Genomic DNA, 15,349 nt, shown 5'->3' with positions numbered 1-15,349 from the left:
GACTCCTGAGCGCCCCTGGGGTTTTCGGCCAGAGCGTCACCTCTCCGGAGCCCTTCCCAGGCCCCGCCGTTGCGCGGCTCGTCCTGCCGGCGGTCATCGTCTCATCCTGCACGGACCCTCCCGCGCGGGAGTGACCGGCCAGCTGGCACCCCGCTCCCCGGGAAAGCCCCGTTCCGCCGAGAGCTGCCGGCGGCCCACCGCCCCTCGGGGAATGACCACCCGCCGCCGCCGCCACCGCCACGCGGCGCCTGGAGGGCTTCTTGGAGGAGCGCGCCGACGGCTCTCCCCACCTTCCCCTCAAGGAGCGCACCTCTCGGGCGGGCTCTTCTCCGCTCGACCCCGCGCGTCCCTGCTCCGCGCCCCAGCCGCCTCCATCCTGACCCCACCGCGGCCCGCTTCCAGCCAGCCAGCCCGCTCAGGCGAGGCCCAAACCCGCGGAGCCTGTCACGGTTCGGAGCGCCGCCGGGAGGGGGCGGGGCCGCGGGCGCCGGGGCCGTGCGGATTGGCTGAGCCGCGCAGCTTCGGCCAATCCTCGCGCTGCAGCGGCGCTCTGCGGGGAGGTGGGGACCCCGGTCGCGCGCGCTGAGGCGAAGGGCTGGGGGCGGGGTTTCAAGAGAGTCACGGGGGCGTGGTCACGTCGGCGGCGCGCGGGCGGGCGAGGCGCGCAAGGAGGGGCGCTCCGCGGGGAGACAGGTCCCCTAACGCGCGCTCTGAAGAGACAGGCTGGGGGCGGGGCTTCAAGCGCGCCGTGGGGGCGTGGTCACGGCGGCGACGCGCAAGGAGGAGGTGCCCGACCCGGGGCGGCGGGGCTCCAGTCGCCGGTCCTCATACGTCCGCTCGGCTGGAGCTGTTGTCAGCCGAGGCCGGTAGGCCGTACCTTTCGCCTCCTCGGTGACCCGACCCTCTGCGCGGGTGACTTCGGGCTCGTCTCGCAAGGGTGGGTCTGAGGGACCAGGCGAGACCCGAGGGACACCGCCCGGGGCGCGGGGCAGGGCGTCTGGAGGGCCTAGGCAGCGGGGGCGCCGCCGGGCACGCGGGAGCGAGGGGAGGAGCAGCGCCGGTACCCGGACGGGAAGGCGCCCAGGCCGGCGGAGCACTACCTGTCGGATGGGAGTGTCTAGCGTTCGTGCATCCCGCCGACCGTAACGCGAGTCGGTTGCGAAAGCGGTGAGAGGGCGAGGATGCAGATTCCTGAATGCTAACGAGCCGCCCACCGTCTCTTGCCCTTTTGGCAAGTTAACAGTTTCTGAGTTTGAGCGCCGAGCGTGTGCCAGGCGGTATTCCAAGCGCCGTTTGTGTGTTCACTAGTTTCGTCTTGGCATCACCTTTATCCAGTGGGTACCTGGCAGCTCCACCTTACACGCGAGGACGTTCAGGTAGAGGAAAGGCCAGCATCTTGCCCACGTTCACACGGGGAGGAATGGAGCCAGAATTGAACGCAGGGGTGCTTTGCCAAGAAACTGAATTTTAGTTGGATTTTTGTAGACTTATTCAATGTTATCTCCTGGCAGGGTCCAGAAGTTGTCTTTTGCAGCTCAGCAAGCCTCTTTGCTTTCTGGATTCTTTATTTCCTTTTATTCCTGCATGCAAACCGAGCTCATGTCCTGCCAAGTGCAGTCTGGAGCAAAAGACACATGAAAATTTAAGAAGCAAATAGATATACAGAAGCTCAGGGCCAGTGAAAAGAAGAGGAAACAGAATGAAGAGTGTCAAGAGCACAGGTAGTAGTTGAGAGGAAGTCTGAAGTGTCTATATAAGTGGCAGGAGATACTCATGATTTTGTGAAAGGAATTTCAGGAGAGCAGTGGGGGAGGGTGAGAGTGCAGCACTGAGGAAGCAAGGAGACAGGAAGAGATGGAGGATGTAGCCAGCTCTTCAGAAGGCTGAGGAAGGAGGTAAGAAGGGGCACAGGATGAAGGGGCTGAAGGAAGGCAGCTAACAAGAAGGCTGAAGATGAAGAGGTAAAAAGTCCTGGAGGCAGTGAGCAGGTAGGAGGTTAAGAGCAGAGGTGGGTGGGGAAGTTGACAGGTGGGGGGCAGGTTTCATTCTCTGTATCTGTATGGAAGGCTGTCAGGATGGGAGCTGGAGGGGCCAGGGACTACCCACAAGGGGACTGATCCAGCCCTCCTTGGACCAGTTAGGCAGCAGGTAGAGGGTTTGTGTTTCCAGGTCGCTACATCGACGGTAGTGGTGGAGTCAAGAGGTGAGAGTGCCCCACACTCAGGACCATGGCCTGGACTCCACTCTTCCTAAAAGCAGCAGCAGCCACATGATCCCGAGTGGGCTGATCACACACGCAGCAGATGCCTGCAGAGGATACTTATGAAATCAGTGCCCAGTGAAGATCAAATATTTGAGGAAATGCCATCTCCGTGGCAGTGAAATAGTAAATGCAGCAAACAGCTCATAGCTAAGGGGGGAAGTCATAGAGCAGAGCAAGTCCTCAGAGAAGAAAGGTCTCCAAGGAGTCAGTTCAGCCACTCAGCCATGTCTAACTCTTTGCGACCCCATGGACTCAGCTCACTCAGGCTTCCGTGTCCATCACCAACTCCCAGAACTTACTCAAACTCATGTCCATCGAGTCGGTGATGCCATCCAACCATCTCATCCTCTGTCGTCCCCTTTAAGGAGTCAAGGGAGCATCTTGTTTCTTTAAAAAGGCAGTCATAAGAAAAAGCAACAGTTAAAAAAAACAACTGGATGGAAACTATAATAATTGAGATTTAAAAACAATAGAGGGGACTTCCTCGGTGGTGTGGTGATTAAGAATCCGCCTTGCAATGCGGGGGATGTGAATCTGATCGCTGGTGGGGAAACTAGGATCCCACGAGAACTGGAGCCACTGGGGCCGAGCTCTACAGCTGCTGAGCCCGTGTGCCACAGTGGGAGAGCCTGCGTGAGGCAACCCCAGCCTTGGACCGAGGTTAGGGCCTGCCACAGTCACACACAGAAATTAAAATTTTAAAAAAGAAAGCGTGAGAAACACTCAGTGGAGTTGCCAGGGATAGGGAGTCAGGCGAGCATGAATAGGCAGAGCACAGAGAATGTTTAGGGCAGTAAAACCACTGTACATGATAGTATAACAATAGATGCATGTCATCATACGTTTGTGGAAACTCATAATGTCAGACACCAAGAGTGGACCCCAGTGTCAACTAGGGACTGTGAATGACAGTGATGTTTCCGTGTAGGTTCAGCAGTTGTAACAAATGTCTTACATCTGTGTGATGTCAGTAGTAGAGGAGGTTAGACATGTAGGGGACAGGGTGATATGGGAACTCTGTTCTGCTCAATTTCTCTGGGAACCTTTAAAACTGCTCTGAAAAATAAAGTCAGTTTTTGAAAAAGTCAATAAATAGGCTGAATAGAACAGGCATAAAGAGTGAATTAATGCATTAAATGCCTAAGCAGAGGAATTCTCTCAGATTATTGGTCAAAAACAGAGATGCAAAATATGAAAAGTGATTCTCTACCAGGAGTGGTTTTTTCCCCTCCAGGGGACATTTAACAATGTCTAAAACGTTGGCTGTCATCACTGTGGTCGGTGCTTCTGGGATCTGTTAATAGCTTGTAAGGCCATATATGCGTTAACCACCCTACAATGCACTGGCCAGTCCAACTGGGAGCCACATCTGGCCTAGCGTCAACTTAGTGTAGCCCTGATGTGGTTCTATATTCCCACTTGATATCATGTCTGAGGACTTTGTTCAAAGTTCCTTGCAGTGTTCATCTGCTGGCATGACTTTCAGCTTTTGTATGTATGAGAAACATCTTTATTTTGCCTTCAGCTTTGATACCTTCCCCAGATACAGAATTCTCACTTGAGATTTTTCTTTCAGTAAAGTTTTTTTTTTCTCCACTGTTTCCTTGCTCACATTCTTTCCAACGGGAAACCTGCAATCACCCTTTTCTACGTTCCTCTATACATTATGTGTCTTTATTTCTTGACTGCTTTTAATATTTTTGCTCTGGTACTGATTTTAAGCAATGTAGAATGTGATTTGATGTAGTTTTCCTCACGTTCTTGTGCTTTGAAGTTGTTGACCTGGTATCCGTGGGCTTGGAGCATTTATCAACTTGGAAATCTTTTAGTAATTAAATCTTCAAATAGTTTTCTCTCTCCCCTGCTCCTTTGGGAACTCCAATTACAAGTTTATTGGGCTGCATGAAGTTTGCCCACAGCTCACCCAAGTTCTGAGTGTTTTTTCCGTAGATGTACCGCCGCCCACCAGTTTTCATTTTTTTATTGCTGTCTTCAAGTTCATAAATCTTTTCTTCAGCAATATGTAACCTGTTGTTAAACCCATCCAGTATACTTTTTATCATGTCTGTTTTTCTTCAGAAAACTGAATTTGTGTCTTATATTTTCCACATCTCTACTTAACACGAGTAGTCTTTTCTTGATCATCTTGAGTTGTTTTAACTCTCTGATCTATTAATGCTATCATATTTGATAAGACTCTGTTTCTATAGACTGATTTTTTCCTCCCCTCTGACCATGGATGTTATTTACTTGCTTCTTGCATACCTTGAAGTTTTGTGTTGTATACTAGGCATTGTAAATTTTACCTTCTTGGGTGCTGGGTGTATAGTTTACTCAAAAATTTTATTAGGTTTACATGCAGTTGTAAAAATGATGCGAAGTCCTTTACTCAGTTTTCCACAATGGTAACATCTCCCCAAACCAGAGTAATCCACTCTGCAAATCTTTGTCTTTTAGTGTATTAGACCATTTACATATAATTATTAAGTGGTAATAAATCTTAAATCTACCATTTTATTATTTATTTTCTATTTGTTTCATCTGGTTCTCAACTCTTTCTCTTTGCTTGTCTTCCTGTGGATAATTTGAACATTTTCCAGTATTACACCTTAATTTCTTCATAATGTTTAAAAAGAGATAGATCCATATACCATAAAATTAACCCTTTTAAAGTGTATAGTATTCATAGGTTATGCAACTAAGTACATGCAACTAAGTACATCTAATCCCAGCACATTTTCATCGCCCCCAACAAGAAACACTGTACTCATTTCCTCTTCCCCACAGCCCTAGCAACAACTAGCTACTTTCTATCTCTGTAGATTTACCTTGTCTGGGTATTTCATATAAATGGAATCATACAAGCATGTGGCCTTTTGTGTCTAGCTTCTTTCAGTTAGGATACTGTTTTCAAGGTTTCAACCCATGTTGTAGCATGGTATAAGTAATTCCTTTTTGTTGATGTTCACTGTTCCTTTCCCTGGGGATTCCACATTTCTTTTTCCCATTCATCACTTGACGAGCATTTACCCTGTATCCAGTTTTTGACGATGATAAATAGTCTGTTGCAGTGCATGGGCTTTCTCTAGTTGCTACGCTTAGGCTCTAGAGCGTGCAGGCTCAGTGGTTGCTGTACAGACTTTGTTGCCCCTTGGCATGTAGGATCTTAGTTCCCCAACCAGAGATCGAACCCGAGACCCCTGCATTGACAGGCACATTCTTCACCACTGGGCCACCAGGGAAGTCTCAGTGTGGTTCCTGTATATGTAGCCTGAAGAACTTCCAGAATGTTTTTAAAAGGAGCTGCCCCATTTGCCATTCTCATCTGCAGTGTATGAGGATTCTAATTTCTCAGCATCCCCAGCAACACCTGATGTCTGTTTTTTACATTTTATTTTAGCTGTCTTCATGGTGTGAAGTGGCCCTGCTTGTATTTCCCTAATGACTGAGATACTGTGCTTTATGGTCAAGAGTGTATTTTTGACCTTTGTCCCTGTTCCTGGCACCGAGGAGGTTAATCCATCTTAGCCAGTGCACGAGCCCCCTCTGCCCTGTTGCCTTCTCTACAGATGACCTTTGTCTCTTTATTTTCCTTTCCTGGAGAGTTCACCAAGTTTGTCTGCACATCATTGATCTGTTTTCCCAGCATCGATTCTGCCCTGCACCGTTGTGCGTTTATTACTTTTTTAAAATCTAGTTTGGGGCTGTGCTGGGTCTTCCTTGCAGCGAGCGGGCGCTGCTCTGTCGCAGCGAGCAGACTTCTCACTGCAGCGGCTTCTCCTGTGGAGCAGTGGCTCTAGGCCTGCAAGCTTCAGTAGCTGTGGTCTGTGGGCCCTGGGGCGCTGGCTTGGTATTTGTGGGGCAAGGGTTGAGTGGCTCTGCTGCGTGTAGACTATTCCCAGATTGGGGATCGAACCTATGTCCCCTGCACTGGCAAGTGGATTCTTAACCACTAGATCGCCTTAGAACTTTTTGATTTGGGGTCAAAGGTGCGTTTTCCTTCGCATGTGGATCTTTTTGCTCCCTGGAAAAGTTTCTTTAAATCCTACACTTGGTTCCCAGCATCATGTTTATCCCAAGTCTGCTGGATATGTTCCTTTCTCAGCAGGATTTTTCCAGAGGCCCATTTACTCAAGCAAAGCAAACTTGAGACGCGGCGCCTGTCACTGAGGGGTGGGGGGTCTGTCGGCCCGGGTGGGCTGGGCTGGCCGGCGTTTCCCGCCCCAGGCAGGGGCCTGTCCTGAGCAGGCTTGCCTCTGGCAGACTCATGCTCTCAAGCTGCCACTGCATCTACTCATAAGAACTGACTCAGTCACTGCTTGCAGCGAAGACAAGGCCCTGTGCTCCAGGCACTGACCGATGCCCGGACAGGCAGAAATAGACACGCAGGCAGGTGCAGACCTCCCCCGGTGCTTCTGGAAGCCTAGGCGAGGTGAGGACACCGCAGGACTGTCCACCGGCCTGTGAGACCAGCCGCACAGGGGGCATCACCTGAACTGAATCCAGATGGAAGCCCCAGGAGGGATGCTGAGGCTGCGGGTGGATGGGCCTCCCTACGGCAGGAAAGCTGGGGTCCTGGGCACAGCGGCTGGCAGGGAAGACAGGCCCAGCGGCCACGGGCTCCGGGTGCCAGGCCGGTGCCTCCTTTGGAGGCGCGGGAAGACGTGGCTCGGGAAAGCTGTAGGAAGCCCCAAGGGCTGCCCCGTGTCTGCTCCGGTCTCAGCAGGTGTGCGGCTGGCCCCCCACCCCGCTGCTGTTGTGCGGGGACTGCGGTCTGTGTCACACCTTGGTCACTGGTCCCGCCAGGCACGTGGTAGTGATACTGCGCTCACCTGGGACACGTCTAACTTGAGGACGAAGCCGTGTGGGAGCAGGAAGCAAGGCTCTTTCTCCTGAGTGCTGCACCCTGCTCATGGCACCCACCCTCATTCAGGTGAGGGGACGGGAGGACACAGATGAACAGGGCTATTGACGTTGGAGCAAATTCTATTTTTATTTTTTTATTTGGCTGCACTGGGTCCTAGCTGCAGCTTGTGGGATCTCTGAACTTCACTGCAGCATGCAGGACCTTTAGTTGCAGCATGTGGGATCTAGTTCCCTGACCAGGGGTTGAACCCAGGCTCCCTGCACTGGGAGCGTGGAGTCGTCACCATTGGAGCACCAAGGAAGTCCCGGAATACATTTCAGAAAGAGGTGTCAGATAATGAACGGTTTAAGTAAAATGATCTCTCGCCATCAAGCACCATGCGTGGCCTGTGGGAGTGATGCAGGGCCTCCCCGGGGTCACGCAGGAGAGAGCATCCTGGGCCATGAGCTGTGGGGAGGTCGACCCTCCCCTGGGCCCCTGACCACCATTGGGCCCGGTCTGCAGAGCGCAGGCTTGTCCGTAGTCTCTCCTCCAGCACTGGGAACTCTTGCAACACCGATGATTTCTTATAACTGCCCATAAGTTAAAAAAAAGACAACCAAAACACCAGTGAATTTACCGGAAGAACTCTGGCCCAGCGTGACTGGTGATCAGCCAAAGAGCCCTAAGATGGATTTTAAAAAAGAGATAATTCAGTTCTTTATACAGCTTGACACAAGGAAACAGATATTCTCAACACTGCAAGGTCCTCAAATGCCTCCATCTCTGGGTTTTTTGAAGAACATTTGCCCAACCGCAATTCTTTCGGTAAGTCACTTTGGTAACCCATGGAACCCCAGGGCATGAGCGAGAACTTCAGCAGGTGATGTGGATTCCTCTGAACTGGCCCCTCCAATCTGCTGGATTTGTTTGAGGCAGGGCTGTAAGAGCAGGGAAGGATAGGTGTGACAGGTTTCCCCATTTTCCAAGTTCTTCGGCAAAGGAAAAGGAAAACATTATTTTACTATGTATCAATAGCATTTTACTACACACACTTTATGAAGAAAATGAACTTGTAGCAAACCTGACTTTCCAAGATTAAACATTTTTAAGTGGATGGAGGTGAAATGACCCTGGAACAGACTGTAGCCGCTGCGAAAGGATCTTGTTGAGTTTGAGTAAACTCCAGGAGTTGGTGATGGACAGGGAGGCCTGGCATGCTGCGATTCATGGGGTCGCAAAGAGTCGGACACGACTGAGCGACTGAACTGAACTGAAACCTGCAGTTGGTGGTTAATGCCTTGTTGGACTTCTTATATGAAAAAAATTCTGCTTGATTTGATCATCAAATCAGCAATAGGTCCGATGGCAACAGGAATTTTTTTCCCACAGCAGTTCTTTAAAGAAAGAAGGGTGGAGGTAACAGAGCAACCCAGCCTTGTCCCCTGAAGACTCATGACACATCATGGTGGTCACCACCGCCTGGGAGTTTGGCCTCTGAGATGTTTTTGCTAAGTTTCAGAGCCCAGCAGGTCAGTTCAATCTGTTTCTGCTGCCTCTGCCACCAAGTCCTGAGGGTGGACTTGGGACTCTGCTGAGACCAGCCTGGTTGCGGCCACACCATGGGGAAGGCCTGCTACCTACTAGAGCCGTAAAGTCTTCCTGCGAGTCCCCAGGAATGAAACAAGGGCGGAGGAAAATACGCATGGAACACTGAGACTGGCAAATATGAAGGGATGCCTTCCTTTCAAAGATGACATTCAAAGTGTTAGCTACTGCAAATAGTCTGAATAGCACAGTCTTACTGCAAATAGTCTGAATAGCACAGTCTTCCCACAAATCTTGTACTGCAGACTTCTCCACCCAGGCACGTGCACCACCCAGCTTAGTCTGAGTGTCTGAGGTCAGATAGGCAGGCCCCTGAGGCTTTCAGGGCTTGGAGAGGAGGGCGGGTAAAACAGGGCATCTCGTGAAGTTACCCAAGACCCTGCTCCCTGAGGCTGGCACTGGGCAACACCACAGACACAGCAGCTGAAAAGCACATGCAGGACACGCGATGTCCTGGGCTGCAGGGAGAGACCCAGCCAGGAGGACAGTGCTCAGCACCTGAGTAACGCTGGCTCTGGCTCCTCCCAGAGGCAGCTTGCAGGCAGTCTGTCCAAGGGAAGGGAAGTGGAGAGGTGCGAGCTTCTCGTGACAGGGCTACCCTGGAGCTGTCTCCATGTAAAGTGTGCCTGAAAACCATGCAACTGACACGTGCAGTTCTAAGTAGCAGCGGCATGGGGACACAGCACCACCCCACCTGGCTCCAGGGCGGTCGGGGTGCCCAGAGGCCCAGCAGCCCTACCCCCTGGCAGAGCAGACATCACCAACTGTCCTGGGTTGGCGGGCACAGGAACTATGGCCAGAAATGTTACTGTGGCCTAAGGGTGTGAAAAAGACGCCAAGAAACCAGAAGTCCCAGGGGTCAGTGTCCCACAGCCACCAAAAGCTGCCACAGGGCCCGCTGGGCAGGCAGCCAGGATGGCACCATGGGCCATGGAGAGGGCCCAAGTGGGTGGGCTCTTTAACAAGATGGGGTGGGGGGCAAGGTGCCTCTGACGGTGGACCACCAGACAGAAAGGGATGATCCAGAACGTGGGAGTGTCCCTTCTGAAGAACTGCTTGACCCCTGATGAGCAGAGACCTGTGTGTCAGAACCGACAGGGAGCCTTATCCTTTTCACACTGTCCAGCGAGTGGTCTTTGCCCCGCATCACCCATGTTTCATTTCTTCCACCTCCATCTGCACCACCAGGTGGGCTGCCTGGACAGCTAGGGGTGTGACCTAGGGAGTCGGGTGGGAGCTGGCAGGGAGCAGTGTGCCTCGGGGCATGTGGACTGCCAGCTGCTGCTCTCCTGACCCACCTAGCAAAGGGTGGCTCTGTGGTCTGTGGGGGAGTTCCCCTGACACTGGGCTCCAGTTAGAAGTATGTGACTGGGGGTGCCTCTCCCAGGACCCTTGTCCTGACAGGCCTGGTCAGAGATGCCACCCCCAACCCCTCCACCCCTGCTCTGTGCACCAGACAAAGCAGCCCAGTAGCTGGGTCAGCCTCCTGTCTAATGGGCAGGGTTCCTAATGACCAGTGGGAAGTGTTGCCCCAATTCCTTACTGGACAGATTGATCTCATAATCAGAGATGATGCTATAAACTAAGAGGAACCAACCAGACCGGGCAGATGGCAGACAGGGCATCCAGAGGCCTGAGGAAGCTGTCAGTTAAACCTGAGTGTGTCAGGCAGGCAGCAGAAGAAACCATTGGATTCCAATGGTTCCAATAAGCCACTCACCTCTCTTCCCTGTTCTTACTCCGAAGTGTGCTGCCTGTGACTCTAGTCCACCAAGGAGACCCGCCCCCGAGACTCAGGGACCCGGGAGCAGGGGAATGCCACCAAATACCGCCAATACCTCAGAGGGCCACAGGGGCAGTGTCAGGGCCTCAGGCTAGTGCCTGAGGTCTCTCTCCCCACCCCAGAACATAAGGCTCCCTTGCACACTGGCTCACAAGCGTGTGACCATGCAGGAGCACCAAGCCCCGGGGTGGGCTGGGCTGTAGCCTTGTCCTCCAGCCAGCATATGAGGATGGGCTCCCTGCTTTTCTTTTAAATCTTCCAGATCTAGCTGCATGGGCTCCCGAAGTTCCTTTGCCCCATCTGGACCTGGAAACAAGCTGATTTTTTAAAACACAGATTCTTGGTGTATTTGGACACAATGAATACTGTGCCTTTCATATTTTCTTTGTATTTCTCAATAGTTGCTTGACCCAACATCTGTCTGCTCTATACAATGAAAATACAAACTAAATGAGAATAGAAAAAAATAATTAAAACATTAAATTGTACAAATTACAAATCTGTTCCAAAATATACTTACATTAAATAAAATACGCATTTCAGTAAGAGATCTACAGTGAATGACTCTGCATTCTGGGAAGCTTCACGACACCTAGGCAGGGCCGACATTCGTGGGAGGAGCTAAGAGACTTCACACCAATCACAGTTTGCAGAGGGTTTCTGACGGCCAATCTGCGGGCTACACTGAGCACGTCATGAGCATCACCTGCGCGGGACTGACGGGGGAGGGGAGAAGCAGCTCTAGCCTCGACGCTGAGTTCATTCTCATCAACAGCCTATACAGTACAGTTTCAAAAAAGTAAACATGTTAAGGTAAGCAGACAACTCTTTAGGACCCCAGACACATTTTCTGGCTGTATTTATGTGGAACTCTCCGGCTACAATGGGCGGTCGTGAAGAGGTTCTTCCTCAGGACAACACGGTCACAGGACTCGGATGAGCCGGCGGGACTGAGGGGAGCCGAGGACCGGGGAGAGGCTCCCTCTGGTTGCGGGTGGAGCCCATCTTCTCACGCACAGTCCGCGGCCCTGCAGTCCTCTCCCCGTATCATCTGGCGTAGCGCTTAATGTAGTCCTCCACTTTATTCCGGAAGTCCTCCTGCGGGGGCGGGGATCAGGGCCGTGAGTCACTGGGGAGCGACTCTCTGGGGCCAAGTGGGGCTCCCCTGAGCCAAGGGCCCCCGTGAGCTCTGGGGAGTGTGTGGAGGGCCCGGCCTCACCCCCCAGCCCCTAAGTGGCAGGACGCACAGAGACCCGTGGGCAGAGTGCCGCCTCCCTGCCGCTTGGGGTGCTGGGGTGGGGATGCCAACACGCTCTGGGCGGAAGGGAACTGAAGACCCTTCGTTCTGCAGACGGGAGAGATGCCCAGTGCGGTCAAGGTCCCCACGTGGGTCAGGCCAGGGCTCTGGACGGCAAACGGTCCCGGCTGCTTCTCTTGGGAAGGCCCTTGTGTCCAGATCCGCCTTCCTGGGACCCTGCTACCTACGGCCCAGGTGTGGTGGGCCATCAGGGTGCCCACCCTGCCCAAGAGGAGAGGGGGGCTTGAACAGAGCCGCCTCCTTGGGCAACAAACAAAAGCTACCTGGCGCCTGGCTGATGATCCCTCAGGTGTAAAAAGGCCGTATGCATGCAGGCCCATCCCAGGCCAGCCTGGGCAGGAAAGGCACCTCCCACGTAAGCCAATGCCCAGGTCCCAGGTCCTGTATCTCTAAGGTTAGGAGAATTCCCTGGCCTTGCAGCACTGGGTAGGGCCCCGGGGCTGTCTGAGCCATAAGAAGGACCTGGAGCTCGTCCACCTCAGAAGGCCTGCCTGCGTTTGGTGGGGCAGCGTGTGAGCCGAAGGTGGGCTCCCATACCACCTCCTCCCCGCACTGCTGCCCACAGGGGCACCCCCATCCAGGAACACACACAGCCCCGGGGCCTGATGTGCACCCTCTACTGGTGACCGGGAGGCCCCCACAGGGGCCACTAGGGAGGCGGTGGGCAGAACCACACTGAATTCACCCTGCAGGTGGAGGTGGGCTCTGTGCTGAGGAAGGGGAGAGCTGTGACTGCCACCAGGTGGCCCAGGGCTGCGCACGGAGACCATCACCAGCCCCCTGCCCACAGCCAACACGGGCTGCACAGAAGCCCTGGCCGCCTTCAGCCAAACTCACAAGGTCACGTCCACAGCGCCCGGAAGCCCACAGTACCACTGGCTCCTGGGGCCAAAGCTCTCGGGGTGGAGTGACGATCCCACAGGCAGCCCTGCCCTCAGTGTGACCCTGGGAGCACAGGTGCCCTGGCTGAGCCCGAGTCCCCTCTGGTCTCCACGCCCCTCCAGAAGGTAAGCAGCTCCCCGCTCCTCCGTCTGAGGCTGCCTGAGAAGGCCAGGAACTCCGGGCTCAGGTCCCGAGCTCTGCCCTCTCCTGGTGGGTCTTCTCCCTTCTTGGTGGCCCTGCTTCCTCGCCCTGTATGGAGCTGTGGGCAGACGAATGGGTCCTGGGGCAGGCAGGACAAAGCCTGTGGTGTGGGGGCAGGGGGCCGCCTCCATCCTCCTATCTGCATTCCTACACTGTCATGAGTTGAAGCAAGGGTTGCCTATTGTCAGTCACTCACACTGAACTCTGCTAGGAAATTACACCTTATATAGGAACACTCCTGTTTGACCTGGGGTCAAACACTTTCCTAAGACCACGCACGTTGATTATAACACATTGATTATAAATGCTTTAAGCTCCAAACCTGGGTTCCACCATTCTCAATTTCATCCTTATCTACTCAAGGGGCAGTAATTTTCTTTTTAGGCTTCCCAGGTGGCACCAGGTAAAGAATCCGCCTGCCAATGCAGGAGATTCGGGTTTGATCTCTGGGTCGGGAAGATCCCCGGGAGAAGGAAATGGCAACCCATGCAGTATTCTTGTCTGGAGAATCCCATGGACAGAGGAGCCTGGTGGGCTACAGTCCATGGGGTCACAAAGAGCCAGATACAACTGAGTGCGTGCACACACACACACACAAGTATATTTTCACCAAACACATCAACCTAGAATGTTCTGTGAATAGCTTACCTTGTCTCGCAAATGATGTTCCGCAGCTTCAATATTCAGTGGATCATCAAAATTCAACAGATCCTTAAAAAGAAAGAGTAAACAGTGGAAAGAACCTGTTTTTCTGCTGTTGTAAGTCTTCATTTTATGAAACAGGCAACAGAAATTTAATTAGCAAATGTTTGAGTGACCTAGAGAGTTGAGAAAACTGCTGAGAAATGAAGTTCTTTTGATGCAGAAGCATTGAACATTTTTTTCAAAATAGTGATTCATGGTCGACTGAGAGAAGGCAGCAATGTGTGTACACATGACTTTTCAAAGTTTGGTGAGCAAATAGCAATCACATTAATTTCTAATGCTATTTCTTAAAATTAGGGAATGACAAGCCAGTCTCAATACGAGCATTTATGAATAAAAATCCTATTTTTCCTTAGAAACTCATTTTCTCCTTGATTTTGTGATTAACAGCTGTGCCTTCTATGCTTTCATTCTGGTCTTGCTTGCTTCCCCGTCATCTTTAACTCATCTCCACAAGCACTGCACTCACAACCCAGGAGGAATGATGTCTGGACCCAAACTGAACAGAGGCCTGGTGTGCTGCGGTCCATGGGGTTGCAAAGAGTTGGACATGACTGAGCAACTGAACTGAACTGATGATCAAAAAGTCAAAGCTCAAAGGAACAGCTAATTGTGAAAAGCCTAAAGGTTGGTGACTACATGCTCCTTCATCCAAACTGGAACACCTGGGAGAGAAGCAGAGCGGAGTGTGGGGTGGCCAGGCCCCAGAGGAGCCTAACCCGATGGAAGAGACCATGGGGAATGGAGCTGGCCTGGGCTGCCCCCGAGGCAGTGGGCACCCTCTCCTCTCCCCGCCCTCTGCTCTCTCCCCACCTGTTCCCCCGACCTCCCCATGGATCACTCCAAAGCACCCTCAGTTCTTAACTCACTGTTCTTCTGACTCACAAAAGTGCCAAAGAAGGAGGGGTTCAGTGATTCCCTTGTGTTATCTTTAATGCAGTCTTTAAAACCAGCAGACAGAGGAATTAAAACAATTTGGAATTTTGTTCAACATACTTACAGTAAACAAAGAGTTTAATCCCCAAACAACATCCTGAAATGAGAAGAAAACAAGTTTTGGGCGAGGGTGGCCTCCAAGAGATGAACCAGTAAGTCCCCATATTATGAAGGTTAGTTTTCTGCAAAGTTATTTTAAAGGCAGGGCCTAGAGAGTTAATCAGCAAATAACCGTGGGGAAACGGAGCCTGCATGCAGGTCCAGTCCTCTCAGGCCCACCCTCGCCACCCAGGGATGGCAGCTCCATGACCAGCCGCTGCCTGCTTCTTGTGACCTCGGCACAGACTGAGGTCTCTGAGCGGTTTCAGTCAGGATGGCTTTCATCATCCACACCTGACTGAGCCAAGCTGCCACGTGTGAAAATGTTACAGGAGACAGAGGGGCAAGGAGACAGCGTGTGTGCTACGCCAGGCAGCCGAGAGCCTCAGACGGGCCGACGTGCTGCCTGCGGCCCTTCAGGTTACGAAGGGGGATGGTCACCACGAAAACGGCCTCGCTCAGAAGACCACATCTCTGCGCTGAAGCGAAGGGCAGGCTGGGAACACCACTGTCCCCAGACCCAGTCTGAGGCGAGTGCTCCTCTGGGCAGGGCCAATCCCATGCCAGACAGGCAGGGGCTGTGACACCATGGAGCCACTTCACTACTCAAAGAAGATGGCAGAAGTCAGGCAGCTGCTTGCCACTCATTGAGCACTGGCCAAAAGCCGGGACGCTTCTGATAAGGGTCAGGGAAGAAAGGCAGGGGGC

General features: G+C 52.6%; 2 protein-coding genes across 11 annotated transcripts in view; both read right to left on the bottom strand.

Moving 5' to 3' along the window:
* Positions 1–460, bottom strand: part of SCLY (selenocysteine lyase) — a 31,909-nt gene extending 31,449 nt beyond the window's left edge. The window contains exon 1 of one of the 3 annotated variants that reach the window (XM_070463642.1): positions 311–460. In XM_070463642.1, the coding sequence (XP_070319743.1) occupies positions 311–375 (65 nt within the window). In that variant the 5' untranslated portion in view covers positions 376–460. The remainder of the gene's footprint in view (positions 1–310) is intronic. The other 2 variants (XM_070463641.1, XM_070463647.1) reach the window with 2 other exon arrangements.
* A 10,377-nt stretch (positions 461–10,837) lies between these two features.
* UBE2F (ubiquitin conjugating enzyme E2 F (putative)) overlaps positions 10,838–15,349 on the bottom strand; it is a 45,556-nt gene continuing 41,044 nt past the window's right edge. For all 8 annotated transcript variants that reach the window (XM_020876422.2, XM_070463607.1, XM_070463610.1 and 5 more), the window contains 3 exons: positions 14,607–14,639; positions 13,550–13,612; positions 10,838–11,598 (listed from right to left, as the gene is read on the bottom strand). In XM_020876422.2, the coding sequence (XP_020732081.1) occupies positions 11,548–11,598; positions 13,550–13,612; positions 14,607–14,639 (147 nt within the window). In that variant the 3' untranslated portion in view covers positions 10,838–11,547. The remainder of the gene's footprint in view (positions 11,599–13,549; positions 13,613–14,606; positions 14,640–15,349) is intronic.

The sequence above is a fragment of the Odocoileus virginianus genome, unplaced genomic scaffold (assembly GCF_023699985.2).
Source record: "Odocoileus virginianus isolate 20LAN1187 ecotype Illinois unplaced genomic scaffold, Ovbor_1.2 Unplaced_Contig_5, whole genome shotgun sequence".
In the NCBI taxonomy this organism is placed as follows: domain Eukaryota; kingdom Metazoa; phylum Chordata; class Mammalia; order Artiodactyla; family Cervidae; genus Odocoileus; species Odocoileus virginianus.
The sequence above is the reverse complement of the archived record's forward strand: the minus strand, read 5'-3'. Positions and strand labels throughout refer to the sequence as shown.